Source organism: Triturus cristatus, chromosome 9 (genome assembly GCF_964204655.1).
Source record: "Triturus cristatus chromosome 9, aTriCri1.1, whole genome shotgun sequence".
In the NCBI taxonomy this organism is placed as follows: Eukaryota; Metazoa; Chordata; class Amphibia; order Caudata; family Salamandridae; genus Triturus; species Triturus cristatus.
Genome location: NC_140592.1, coordinates 305,908,507 through 305,922,488, shown reverse-complemented (window position 1 = coordinate 305,922,488; position 13,982 = coordinate 305,908,507). Strand labels below are relative to the sequence as shown.

Below are 13,982 nucleotides of genomic sequence, written 5' to 3'. Positions count from 1 at the left end.
AAAGCCAACTATGTCACCAATTTGGTTATGTCACTCTGCCAAATGGTATTTTAGGTGGTTCGACAGATTGTGTCAAAATAGTTTAAAAGAATGCTAAAAACCACAAAAATCAACACGAAATCTTCACGCGGCCAGTTTCATATTATGGATCCAGCAGATGTGGTTTTTAGACACTTCAAAGAAACGTCCTGGAAAAGAAGGAACTAGAATTTTGTGTCGAAATTGTTCTTTTTTAGAAGACAGACCTGAAAATGGGAGAAAAAGGGATGGTGATAGAGGTATGCGCGATGGGTCAGCGCATATCTATAAAAAGGTAACGTTGGAGATGGTACAGGAAGTGAGTAAGAAACATTGATGGGCTATTTAAACAGTGTGATCACTGTGTAAAACCCAACATGGAAAATAAAAATTATGAAATTGAACAAATTCATCAAGTTAGCTTTGAAAATCTTTAAAAAACTGTTGTCAAAAAAGATTCTGAGGAAACTTGATGAATGTGTTAATAAATTTGGTATTTATCAAGTTAGAGTTACGCACATCTCTCCCACAACCACTATTGGAGCAATCAAAAGGGATGATTTACTTACAACACATCAACACTAGGACCCTAACATTAAGAACAACAGATAGGTGAAAGAGTATCCTATGAAATAAGGGATGGCGATAATTGTTTATTCATAATAATTCATAACACTACCAACATCCAGTCTCCATAACACAGTGGACCGGTTAGCCACCCGAGGAGATAGAACACAAGATCATAAATAGAAATATAGCAGAAGATTGTCAGAGAAGGGGGAGGACTGTACTAAGGGAGCAAATGAAGAAATTCCAATGGAACATAGTACAACACACCTACATCCAGAAGAGGGGAAAAGACTTATATTATAACAATAGAAGTATACAGGTAAAGGTAAAGTGTAGTACGTAAAAAAGCCAGTACATTTGCACTGTAGAAAACACTCTAGGATACATTAAATAGTCATTAAACATTAGGTGGGCATTTTTTACTCTAGTAGGTTAGCGGACAAGATTTTGAGTTACCTGCTCATGACCAGGTGACAAAAATGTTGGCCACCCCACCGGAATCGAGACTCTGCTCATATAGTTCATGCTGCGAGTCCTTCTGCTTCCAAGAGTTACCAAATTCAGACTGGCTTTCACAATTTTATTTGGACAAGAATGAATAGTAATCTTTCCACGCAATGCATCATTTATTTTGATATGTACCATATTTCCAACACATCATATCACATTTTTCACACGCTGGAGTCGATCATAACCCACTTTCCACTTCATTTATTTCCTTTTATGTCTTTCTTAATTAGCCCCATCTCCACTCCAGTTTTCCATTTGAACCCAACCCTATTATAGCCATTTTGATACCATCATTCCTTCCCTTTAAAGGTATAATTGAGGACACATGTGAAAGATTGTGGAATGGTATTGAATGATGATTTGGGGCACTATTCACTTCTCATAGTTGCATGCAGGGGCGGCTTTAGGGCGGTACCAGCAATAATTAATGATCTAACAGCACCTGCTTCAGAGATTGGTATGCATCCAGCTTTCAGGCAGCAATAGAAATGTCAAGCTAACTCTTATGATTAATGTTCCTGCTTCAGAAAGAAATCAGAGTTTTGTCTAGTGGCACTTTTGACTCGCCATAAAGAAGTGCGGAGGGTTACTATGCCTGCTACAAAGAACAAGCACAGTACAGATCAGAGATCTGTATTTTATGTGGATAGCTGAGTGGATTAGTAAAGCCAGCCTTTACCAGTGGTTTAAAACAAATGAAATGTATGTGAGAGAGGGCTATGAAGAGAAGGTACTTTTGCAAGGTGGTAGCGAGGGAATCCAAGGAGGAGGTCATGGAGGGCACCATAAAAGATTGTCGCACCACACGCCACCTGTGCTACAGCCAGCCCTGGTTGCATGCATTCTTTAAGTCTCCTGTTTGCTCATTCTACCAGTCTGCTTGGTCTTCCTTCCTTGCAGTGAGTTATACGGATCTCCTTCAGAAACTGATTGATTTTCTCAGACGTGAACTGCGCCACGTTGTCAGTTATTAATATTTCTGGGATACCATTGCTAGGGAACATTTCTCTCATTAAAGGCGGTGATACTATTCACCACCATGTTTGCAACCAATGGGAGTGGTAATGATTTACAACTAATGAGAATCTATCACCCTTGCCCAGATCATGTTTATGGCTGGTTATGTCAAGTGTTAGCTTGTTTAGGGTTTAGTGGTTGATTTTTACTTGTGATAATGTAGGGTCAACTATAACTTTCATTTTATTGCGTGGGGCACAGCCGAAACAATTTTTGTTTATTCTTCTTCTGCTGTGGAATCTAGGTGATCTCACCAGTATTGTGACCAGACTCAGGATTTATTTAGGATGTTTCCTATGTGCACTTCATGTCCCGAGTAAATTATAGTATCATGTAGTTTTCCTGTGGGCAAATTATGTCAGCTCAGTTCCATTTGCCTTATATGTTGCCTAATTCTTCTCTAACCTCTGAAAATGGTTTCTTTAATCTGAAATATCTTTCCTGTTAGGCCCGCCATATTTGATGACGTATTTTATGTTTTGTAAGGGTCTGGTCTTCTTTCCAACTATCATGTCATTTGATTTGGTCTATACACCATCTAGTGTTAGGTTGGTACCACATCCTCCATAGTCTCCTCTGCATCATCTGAGCTGTCAACTTTCATGAGAGATACCCAATCTGCTGCTGTATTTCTTAGGCGTTGAAAATATCCAATTCTAAATGTATATCCTGCAAGACCACACAGCCATCTTACAACTCTCATAGCGGTTTTGTGAGACACGCTGCTCCTAAAAACATGGCTTTATGGTTGGGTCTTATCTCAAAAAGAAAACCCCACAATAATAACCTAAAATGCTTGACAGTTCAAAAACAAGCTTGTGCTTCTCTTTCAACTACTGAATAATTAAACTCTGATTATTTCAATGCCACTGAAGGAAACGCCACTGTTTTTTCCTATCATTATCTGGAAAAGGATTGTACAAAAACCTTTGGTACTGGCGTCTATCAACAAATATTCCTAAATTTTGAGTATTTGGAAAACCCCTTCTTAATCTTGTCAATTGCTTGACAACACTTTACCGATAAGACTTGCTGTGCACCTTTTTTTCAAAAAGTTCACCAAATACTGGCAACGTTTTTACCAATATTGAATAACATTCGGCCAAATCATAATTTACCTTATTTCATCGTTCTTGCTGGATGAGGGTGCGTTTATGACTGTTCCATCTAGATCATGTTTGAATTTGCTGTTGTCTTTAAATAACGTTACATCCACATAAGTATCCCATCCCACTCCTATTTGGCACTGCTTTTTCTTTAAGGTCATTTCAGCATCCTCAGTCTCAATAGTCTTTACTTAGGTAGTATCAGGACTAGTAAAATCTTCACTAAAAACAAGAACATTGTCCTGAAATCATAAAAAATTGGTACATACACACACCACCTGTTGCTTGATGTGCTAGCACACCATGGACGCCGACGACAGGCCGAACAGCATAGTGCAGAATCTCTATACTTCTTCCAGTGTTAGGAAAATGTAAGTGTGTGTGACTGGTTGTAACTCGACCTGGTGGTAAGTGAGTGAAAGATCGATGCAGCTTAGTCAGTTGGCAACATCAACAGGATTAAGAAACTCCTTTATATTAGGGAGGGGATAACATTGTAATGCATATGTTAGAGCTAAAATCCCTCAGATCTACACACATCATTATCAACATAGTTCCATAACACAGCTGACAGATGGGCCATTTGAGGAGATATACCCAATACCATACATGGATAGGTACCGAAAGAATGTCAGAGAAGACTCATGATGTTGAGAGTAGAAGAGAGGGGGCAGGGCAATCGAGGACAGGGCTGTAGCAAGGAAATAATGTGAAGAAATTCCAATGGGACAACAAGAGTATTTTACAGTTTGGCTGATTTAACCCATTTCAAGAGAAAAGCCTCCCAAAAATGGAATAAAAATAGAGTACTCAACAATCACAAAGTAGAATTCCAGCATTAGCTCTTCCCGGCCATAATTAATTCCATATTTAAGTCCACTTGAGGATTTCAAGCTATGAGGGAAACATTGTACATCTGGTAACCTTCCTCCTTCACATTTTGCGAATTGGGAAAGGGCTCAGAAAAAGGCGAAACGTGGTACTCAGTGAACAAGACAATGGTTCTGCATGTTATGGTTGCGTCGAGCAGGAGGCTGTCGGATCATATGCGATTACTACACCCAAATGAGCAACTCTCCATGCACTAATCAGTAATTACTACGTGTAGAGTTACTGTCCCAAAAATCTGAGACTGAGGTACTAAACAGCTAGAACTCGCTGTTGAAACAGAGAATTCCAGCATATGTTCACAGGAATCTAGACTACGTCTATCACCCCGCTACAGAGTTCAATGATGAGCTATTTCATTCTGTAATACACAATATTGTTACCTCCTTTTAAAGAGATCATTGTTAAAAAAAAGAATGCATCATGGAATGAAACAATGCTGGGAAGGTGGAATGGTTCGTGGCCAAATTAAATTTGTAAAAATACGATTAGCGTTAAGTTAGTCAAGACATAAGGGGCAGATTTACAAGCCCCATGCGCCACTTTTGCGTCAAAAATGAAGCAAAAGTGGCGCAAGGGGCTTGTAAATCTGCCCCTGACTCTGTAAGAGGGGAATAAGAGAGCCGCTCTTGCCTGAGGCCGTGTGCCTGAAGCTCCTTACTCATCTTCAGCTGCTGAAGGTCGTCAATGTCCCGGAACAGGAAGAAGACATCTTTGCACTCTGGGTGGGTCTCGAATAACCTGAAGACGGATGAAAGGACTGTTAAGAACCTAATATTAAACATTTGTTGCCAAAAGCATTCCTACAGAGAGACTAAGCCATACCATAACTCGTAGAACCCAGAAGCAAATGCCCTACTTTCAACCAACATTAACTGTAATCCCCGGCCCGTCCTGAAGATGGAGCACTTTGAACTTAAAACCTGCCTGTTGAACAAACCTACCCATAATCCTTCCTCCCTAATTTACCTATGTAATAAATGAGGGCACAGTTTTATGAATAATCCCTCCCACACCCAGAAATGTTGCTGAGCCCTGGAGTCAGGACAAGGAAAATCTTCTTTCACACACCACACCGACAGTGGGAAGATATCCTTCTCCATGGTATAGCGAGGACATATAGATCATCTGCAATCTGTAATGTTAAACCTATACAAATTTACAAACAAAATTCGCACACAGGTGCGCACACACGTTTGCACACAAACACAACAGGCATACACACAGCCATGCAGCACAGACACATACACACACACAATACATGCACATACACACAACACACACACATAAAACACACGCCCAAAATAAGTGCATGGACTCGAAGTGTTTCTTTAGAGTCTGGTGCTGCTGAATGATAGGGATACCAAATACCCAGGTTCCTAACGTTGATTCAGCCTCTTCCAGTTCCACCATCCTACAGTTCCTGTCTCTATTTTCACTCTTGAAGGTTCTTTTTGTCTCTGTTGTTGTTTTCCCATTTTTCACTACCTCCCTATTTCTGCCTTTTCTCTTTTTCTTGGCCAAAGTCTGATGATGAACAATAAGCCCCAGTCCCCAACAATGAGCATTTGTACCCGCGGTCTACAACCACTGGCACACACTGTTACACTGGAAGATGTTGTGTTTTCATCTATTTAGACTAGGTACTCATTTCAGCTTCAAAATAACTATAAGGTTTTTGCAAGGAACAAGCAGATGTACCAACCGCACACCTCCCTGAACACACATGAGGATGAGGAAGTCTTCCACTGTACATCAAAGGACTGGGGGAATTTGGAGATGTAGCTGATAGAGCTATCACCATTCTGCGAAAACACACACTGCCCAGAAAATATGGGGAAAGAGAAAAACCAGGAAAATGTCAGCCTGGTTTGTCATAAAAGACACATCTTGCTGCCTCATCACAAGGGTGGACGGAGCCTAAGGAGGCGTGGCATAAAATAGTAAGGATATACTTTCAGAGTTCTTGAGCTATTACTATGAGGTGCGACCACCAGTAGACAACACCTTAATCGATCAATGCCTGGATGGCGTAGCTGGGACACCACCATAGCCAAATACCCTGTGCACACCTAATGGTAGAGGAAATAACAAAGTTCACAGATGGATTGGCTGGCAGAAAAGCCCAAGGCACACATGGCTTATCGGCTGAATTTTATAAAACCTATACAGAGATATTGGCCCTACCTCTTGTCAGTATATGAATAGGCGCTGGAGGAGGTTGTACTCACACAAACCATGCACTAAGCACTGATAGCTGTCCTCCCCAAACACTTTAATGGAACTGCAAAATGGCAGTTCTATAGTCCACTATCCTTACTGAAATATGATAATAAAATCCTAGTAAAGATTATTGCTAAAAGACTGGAATCTTCAATGGAAAAGACCACCCTACTAAATTAGGCTGAGTTTGTGCAGGATAGATCCACATCAAGTAATGTATGCACCCTATCTGCAATATTTTATCAGCTGAACCTTGAACTTAAGGTAGTAGATGATTTTGTGGATGCTGAAGAACCCTTTGATTATTTGGCTGTGGTGCCTGACAAGGTCGCCTTGTTTCTCTTATGCTATTCAGTACTGCAATGGAGCCATTGGCGTGATGGTTGAAAGAAGGACATATGACATGGGATTTAACCTTCAAGAACTGTGCAGGTCACAATGTATACATATAATATACCCAAGTTAGAATCTATCACCAGTTATACGTGAAATAAGATTTGGAAGATATCCTAGGGTTTCCATATATTGGGAAAAGTCAGAACTCTTCCCGCTAACACAAGCAAGAGAGAAAATACAGACTTAGACTTCCAGTATGTTGGTGTGAAGAGACAGTAAAATATTTAGGGATAACATTGCACAAAGACTGTGAGGTTATAATCTGACATAATTACAAGTCAGTGGTGGAAAAACTAAAGTGCATCATAGTCATCTGGATCAAACTCCCACTCTATAAACCAGGGAGGATATTCCTAATCGAGATCGTGGTCCCAATAATTTCCCATATGTCACTTTCCCAATACTCCTGAACAAAAACTTCTGCAGCACACTTACATCATTGCTAATTAAACTGGAGTGGGGTTTTAAACAAGCATGACTGCATTGGGAAAACCCATCTTGCCGCATGAGAAGGGAGGATTTGATGTACCATATCTAGAATCTTACTGTCTTTGCTGCCCAGGAACACCACATGAGTCCTTGGTTTTACCCAACACAAACAAGGCCACGCTTGGCTAGAGCTTGAAAAACAATAAGCAGAGGAACTCTACAAATTCAGCTTCTGCTGGGATAGCCCTGGCTGAGAAAGGAGATGATGGCTGTGACCACTACTTGCCGGGCCTGAAAAGGGATGTGCCGCAATGCTGGTTTGAAGCGACTACACTAGCCGGTCCTCCCTCTGTTACTCACTACTACCACTGACAGAAGAGCGGTCGGTTAAAAACTCTCAAAAGATAGTAGGAATCCTTCATCTACATCACTTACAGAATTAAGTTAGAGTCATAGCCCTTGAAAATACACATCAAACTGACAAATCAAATCACTAGACATCTTTGCATATTACAGATGGAGATATGCTGCACACACTAAACTAGCAGACTTCCCTGATGGACCTTTAGACCCCTGGTTCAGATCATACAGCCTCCAGTCTCGAGATGTTGATTAGCTAGACTACTGGGAATGTTGGGAGAGTGCCGTACACAAACCACCCAAGTCTCAAAGAATTAAAGACATGAACTGGTAAAGTCTAAATTTTACATGGGGCTTATTACACACCCAAGAAACTACACAAAATAGACTCCAGAATTAACACCACAATAAGTATACTGTTGTGCCCGTCTAGAGAGGGAAGCGGAAAAAAGCTCAACAATTCTATTACAAAGTACAAAATGCTCCCATTAAAGTTAAAAAGGAACTTTATTCTTAGATACTGTGAAAGCTTCTCATCCACTACAGCTGTTCAGAGAATCTCTCTCACAACAAAGCCTACCTGTCATTCCAAATGTCATTGGAATGTTGGCAGACACCATCTCTAAGGGAAAGGCAGAGAGGCAGAGGGACAGGTGAAAGGGTACACATGGGGAACACATTATAAGGGACTTATTACAAGAGAAGACTTTTTGAAAAAATTACAACACTTCTCCCTCCTATAATCGGTAGAAGGCAAAGCTTAGCTGTCATTCCAACTATCATTGGAATGTTGGCAGATACCATCTCTAAGGGAAAGTCAGGGGTGCAGAGGGACAGGTGAAATGGCACACATTGGAGACACATTATAAGGGACTTATTATTACAAACGAAAGCTTCTTGATAAAATTACAACAAACTCCATGCTAGGTGTATTATAATGATATGTACTAGATAATGCACACAATGTTACGATAACATGGCGAATGGAGATGCAATGGTCTCGTTCTAATCACACTCGCCTATACCTTGTGAATTTGTGTATCGAGACAATGCAACTGACTGGTGTCAGTGGTAAAATGATATTCCAATTACACAAATAGGTGGTTCAATGTAGCAATAAATAATACAAACACTTCCACTGATTACATTTGAATGGTGGATAGGGTAATTGTTGAAGAAGATATACACACTAATGAGTGATGATCCTTCGCTGTGTATTACATGTAAATGGTGGAAATCAATAAATAATGATTCCAAAAAAAAGATATGCATGTCAACCCCTACAGCAAGGATATTCAGAATGTCCCAAAGTATGTACTGAGCTTTAGGGCAACATCAATGATAGTAACGAGATATATAAATATTCAATAAAATAAAATGCAGACAATCCCTTATGATGATCAAGACTGTAGCATAATGGAGTCAAATTGTTAGTTTGTTACTTCAGATTCACCCATTGGGTGGGAGAGTCTCCCAGTGGCGTAGGGAGGTCAGGTGGTACCCAGTGGGAAAAATTTCTTGTCACACCCGGTTTGACAAAATGGCAAAAATATGTGCTTAAAACACATATCTTTGCCATTTTGTCACCCCCCTCAGTAATTTCTTGTCACCCCCGACTTGACAAAATGGCAAAAATATGTGTTTAAAACACATATTTTTGCCATTTTGTCACCCACCTCAGTGATGAGACCCGGGGCGGCCCGCACCCACCGCACCCCCTTCCTTCGCCACTGGAGTCTCCCCTTCAATCGATAATGCAAAATGTGGCTCCTTATTCTGCCCAAATTGCTTCACACTCGAAAAATTTTATAAAACCGAAATATCAGACATCACTGCTCAGTTGGTCAACCCAGGGACTAAAAAATCAATTGGTAAGTGTCCTTTACAAATATTTAATAGCCCGCTACTGGAACATTACTTGCACTGCTCAGTTTAGCTTTCAGTCAACCATAAAACTTGTTCAGTATATTACTCAATGAATGATGCTGTGTTAAGTTCATAGGGCCAGATGCATCATGCATTTTCCTCCTCACAGATGGGCCGATTCGCAGAATCGGCCAGTTTGCGATCGCAAAAAATGCATTTCTGGTGCAGCAAACCCAATTTTGCAACCTGTTACCGAATTGCAAAATGCGTTTGCGATTCGCTATTTGGAAGGGGCGTGTTTAGGGCGTCCCTTCCAAATAGTGAATCCTAACGGTATGCATTAATGTTTTGTGACTGTGAATATGGTTGCAAAACATTCACATATTACCACCTACTTCAAGTAGGTGGTGACCCATTCGCAAATGGGAAGGGGTCCCTTTGGGACCCCTTCCCCTTTGTGAATGTTAGTAAAATAATTTTTTAAGAGCAGGCAGCGGTCCTACAGACCACTGCCTGCTCTTAAAAAATGAAAGGAAAACAGGCTGCATTTAAAAAAAAAAAGATTTGCTATATTAAAAAGCATCCACAGACATGGTTGTCTGCTGAGCCCAGCAGGCCACCATCCCTGTGATTTTTGCGATTTTTAGGGGGTCGCAAATTGTGACCTACCTCATTAATATTCATGAGGTAGGTCATTTGCAATCCCCTAGGAATTGCCAAAAGTGTTAAACACACGTTCATGTATTCCGTTTTGCGATTTCCGAATTGCGAATCGCAAAGATTCGCAATTGGGAAAACGCAAATCAGGGCCTTCATACATCTAACCCTCGGAGCAGGGCAGTGGAGGAGTGGTTTGCCCACTCCTAAGTGCACATGACTGTTTGGCCGACCCTTTCGGGCCGCCAAAACAGTCATGCTCACTTTCCCTGTTCTCTATGCAGGCTGCATTACAGCCTGCGGGAAGAACATGCCCAGGCCCCCGTTCCGTGGCTGAGCGTCAAAACAGGACACTCAGACCAATCACAATGCTGCATTGCAGCGTTGTGATTGGTCAGGGGAGCCTGGGTGCTTACCAGTCACGAGGCTGCATTGCAGCGTTGTAATTGGTCAGGGGAGCCTGGCTGTGCTTCCTGTTCCTCAAGTCAAGACGAGGAGAGCAGAAGCAGAGACGCGGCACCCGGCGGCAAGATAAGTGTTCAGTTTTTTTTTATTGCGAACAACCCCTCTTCCGCGTGCCCCCGGGCTACGTCCACCCGTCCCCCCCACCCCAAGCCATTCCGGCTGCCACTACTTTCAATCCTGCCAATTTATGCACACAGAATGCATGGAGGATCAGAGCAAGAGTGAAGACACCTGCCACTAAAGAGCAGTGTGTGTCTAAGGGCCCGATTCATATCCTACCTTATAGTGGAGGGAACACTCAATATCTAGCAATATTCCTTCTGTAGAAATTCAGAACAGTTCAAAACATAGTTTTCAGCTTCTGAACCAAATATGAGGAGGGTGTCACTTTCATTTTTCAAAAAGACCATCTTTATTCATTTTTATCAAAACTGTACAATACAGTCAGCCCAGCCAACGCATTTCGTCCTGTCGAGGACTTCATCAGGGATTGTGCTTGTACATGTAATGATCCAAAATAGCCTAGTCCATGTGAATTTGATAGCAATCAGATGTGCAATAATGCCAGCACCAAGTGTATGTCTCTCGTCTCTTATTGCACGCCTTTTGGATATGACTCGACAGACCCCACTAGGGAGTGACTAATCGTTTTTAACATATAAGGACTGACTTAGTTTGGACTACTGCATTCATAAATAACAAATTCCCACTAGGAAGCGCCTGATTGCTATCAAATTCACAAGGTCCTCACTTATGGCATTTTAGTGTAGGGCAGTGCAGCAAGGCACCTTGCTGCACTGCCCTAAGCCAAAGAGAAAGGGAAGGAATGCACAGTATTTAAGCAATATGGTACATTCTGACTTTTCTGCCTGCGCTGGTGCTGTTTTGGCAACCTAGTTCTAATGTAGGTACCCTTGCACCGTGGTGCAAGGGTGCCTCTGTTGATTGTAGGATTATTTATATACTGGAAGGGCCACCTTTCTGCACAAATACAATCCTGCAAGGCGTTTTCCCCTTTCGTGTGTGCTGCAGAATGAGGAGAAATAAACATATTTTTCCTTGTTACGCCTCACCTCGGAAGGCATACAGAGTTGACGCTTCCCCAGGTTTACATCACCTTGTAAATATTGGGCAGCTTCAAATTCTATGGTGTTGTGAGGGAAAACCCACCACAACACCCAGGGAATGCCTCCCGGGCGCAGAGTAAGGCGACACAGTGATTTGCGCTGTGTCGCCTTACTCATGATTCAGGAGGCCTCTCAAAACCGCGCAGGGTGACTTTGCGTGGCTTCATAAATCTTTATCAGAGCTCTGCATCACACATGTGCCACTTTACGTGGTGCAAAAGTGATGCAGGACTCTCATCAATAAGCCAGTTTAAAACGTTTTGCTTTCAGGCAAAAGATCAAAATGTTATCTAAAGTAAAGCTTTTTTATGTGTGCCTGTCCAGCCCTGGTCCAGGAGGGAGAATCCGCTCCAGATTTTTAGGATAACCATCACCTATGTAAATTAGTTCAGGCGAGATCAGATGTGGCTATCCTTAGGTATGGTCGGCCACTCCAGGAGCTAAGATCGAAATCCAAGGCTAGAAACATGTTTGAATTTCGTTCTCTATTTGGTTTATGTTAACGTAGGGCATTTCATAGGAAACTGGATCTAATGTACTTGTGTGTGCAATAAAAGCAGACATTTCTTCCAGAAGTAGGCCATAATTGGAAGATCTTGAGGACATGGTCAGTAAGGATCAGCAAGGGCGGGCTTCACCGCTGGGGAAGACACACAGGCCCACAAGTGCCTGCTCCTTATGTTTTCCAACGCTTGCAAAGTAATGTAATAAAGCCGAAAATCTGTTCTCGGTTTAGCTGGTGGCCTGGAGCCCATCCATCCTGTCTGATGAGATTAGACTGCCCTGTACTTGCATTTTAAATCAATTGTGCTATCTAAATGAGATTAGCAGGGGGCTTGAAAACAGATCCTCAAGCCCAGGGCACATCATGCATCAAATGCAAGATCTGATCTCAGAAGGGACGGTGCTCGGGGTGAGTTGTTGATTGCAGAGCCAAAACTGTAAAATGAAATGCCTCTAGGCGCTAGGGTGAATAGAAAGTGCCTATTTAGTGCTAATGAAATGTTCAGAAATTAAAGATCTGGGTTTGTACAGCCTAAATAGTAGTGTCAGCTGCACACACTTATTGTACTTGGAACCGGCTCATAAAATCTAGACACTCCCCTGGTACTTGCAACAGGGCTGCAATTTTGTATGCTTAGTTAAGGACACTGAAGATTCTCCATTTTACACATAACATAGCATAGTATAGTATAGGATAGCATAACATAACATGAAAATGAATCATGCAGGACTATTTTCACACACCCCTGCCTCAAACATAAAGGTCCCAAGACTGGGTCTCTGCCTTCACTTGCAGACCCAGTACCTGGGCTAACCCTATAGGAAATGCTCCTCAAACAGACAGGAAGTATTTACTACTATACTGGATCTTATTCTGAATGGTTGCTTACGTGGTATTATTAGAGAATACTACTTGTCAAATCCACTTGTTGTAACATATGTGTAAGTGTCCAGAACAAGAGAGCATATTATTTCTCTAATCTGTAGGTAGCTCATGTTGTGGACACATGCACATGGAGCAGCTTTATGTTGGCTTCGCCGCTACATGTTTGGCTAGGCCACATATAGTCTATTGTTTGCCTTATTTATTGCTGTGATGCAATGTTAACAATTGAGAGATGGTGCACTGAATATATAAAGAAGTGAATTCATTATGTGCTTTTGATCGGTGTGTTCGTACTAACGTTTTTGTTTGCAAAAGTATCTGGTTCGCTTCTAAGGGCTTAGATTGACCGGTGATGTGCTATAATAGCCCCTGGTGCAGTGCATTTACTAGAATTTAGTGGACAATGAATCCTATAATGTGTGGTTACTAATGATTAAGGATTTCATATTGAATCATAGTTCTCACTTATAGTTACTTGAATATTTCGAATATGTATTGTTACCCCGCAAGACATTACCCTGCATTTTATCACACCGCATTTTTTAAACGCAAGTGCAATTACTACGCGATACCATCGCCCCGCAAACTTTCACTCCACAAATGACTTTACCACACATGCCATTACAACGCAAAGGCATGCAGCGTGGTGAAGGAATAAACTGTGTAAAACTGCTTTACCTAAATATATATATCAGGAGGCAGAATACATACCTGGTATGTTGCTCGCTAACCCATTGGGGTAAGAGACACTGTTAGGAGCATAAAGGGTGGCTCCCACGAGGGGTTTAAACTTCTTTGAACTAACGTTAACCAGAACGCACCAACGAACACGCCCACTGAGGCAGGACTTAAAGCCATGCTGCGAGTGCAGCGCTACTGATTGCCTACCTGATCTCCTTTGCCCAACCAGTGAACAAGGGATGAGTTTTCCTGAAACGCGCATGGCATCCACGGCGTACT

At 41.7% G+C, this 13,982-nt stretch overlaps 1 protein-coding gene across 2 annotated transcripts in view; it reads right to left on the bottom strand.

The window, feature by feature from the left end:
• The window catches only part of LOC146797787 (cytoglobin-1-like), a 188,865-nt gene that overhangs the window by 85,761 nt on the left and 89,122 nt on the right, over positions 1-13,982 (bottom strand). For both annotated transcript variants that reach the window (XM_085627636.1, XM_085627638.1), the window contains exon 4: positions 4,748-4,850. In XM_085627636.1, coding sequence (XP_085483762.1) covers positions 4,748-4,850 — 103 coding nt within the window. The remainder of the gene's footprint in view (positions 1-4,747; positions 4,851-13,982) is intronic.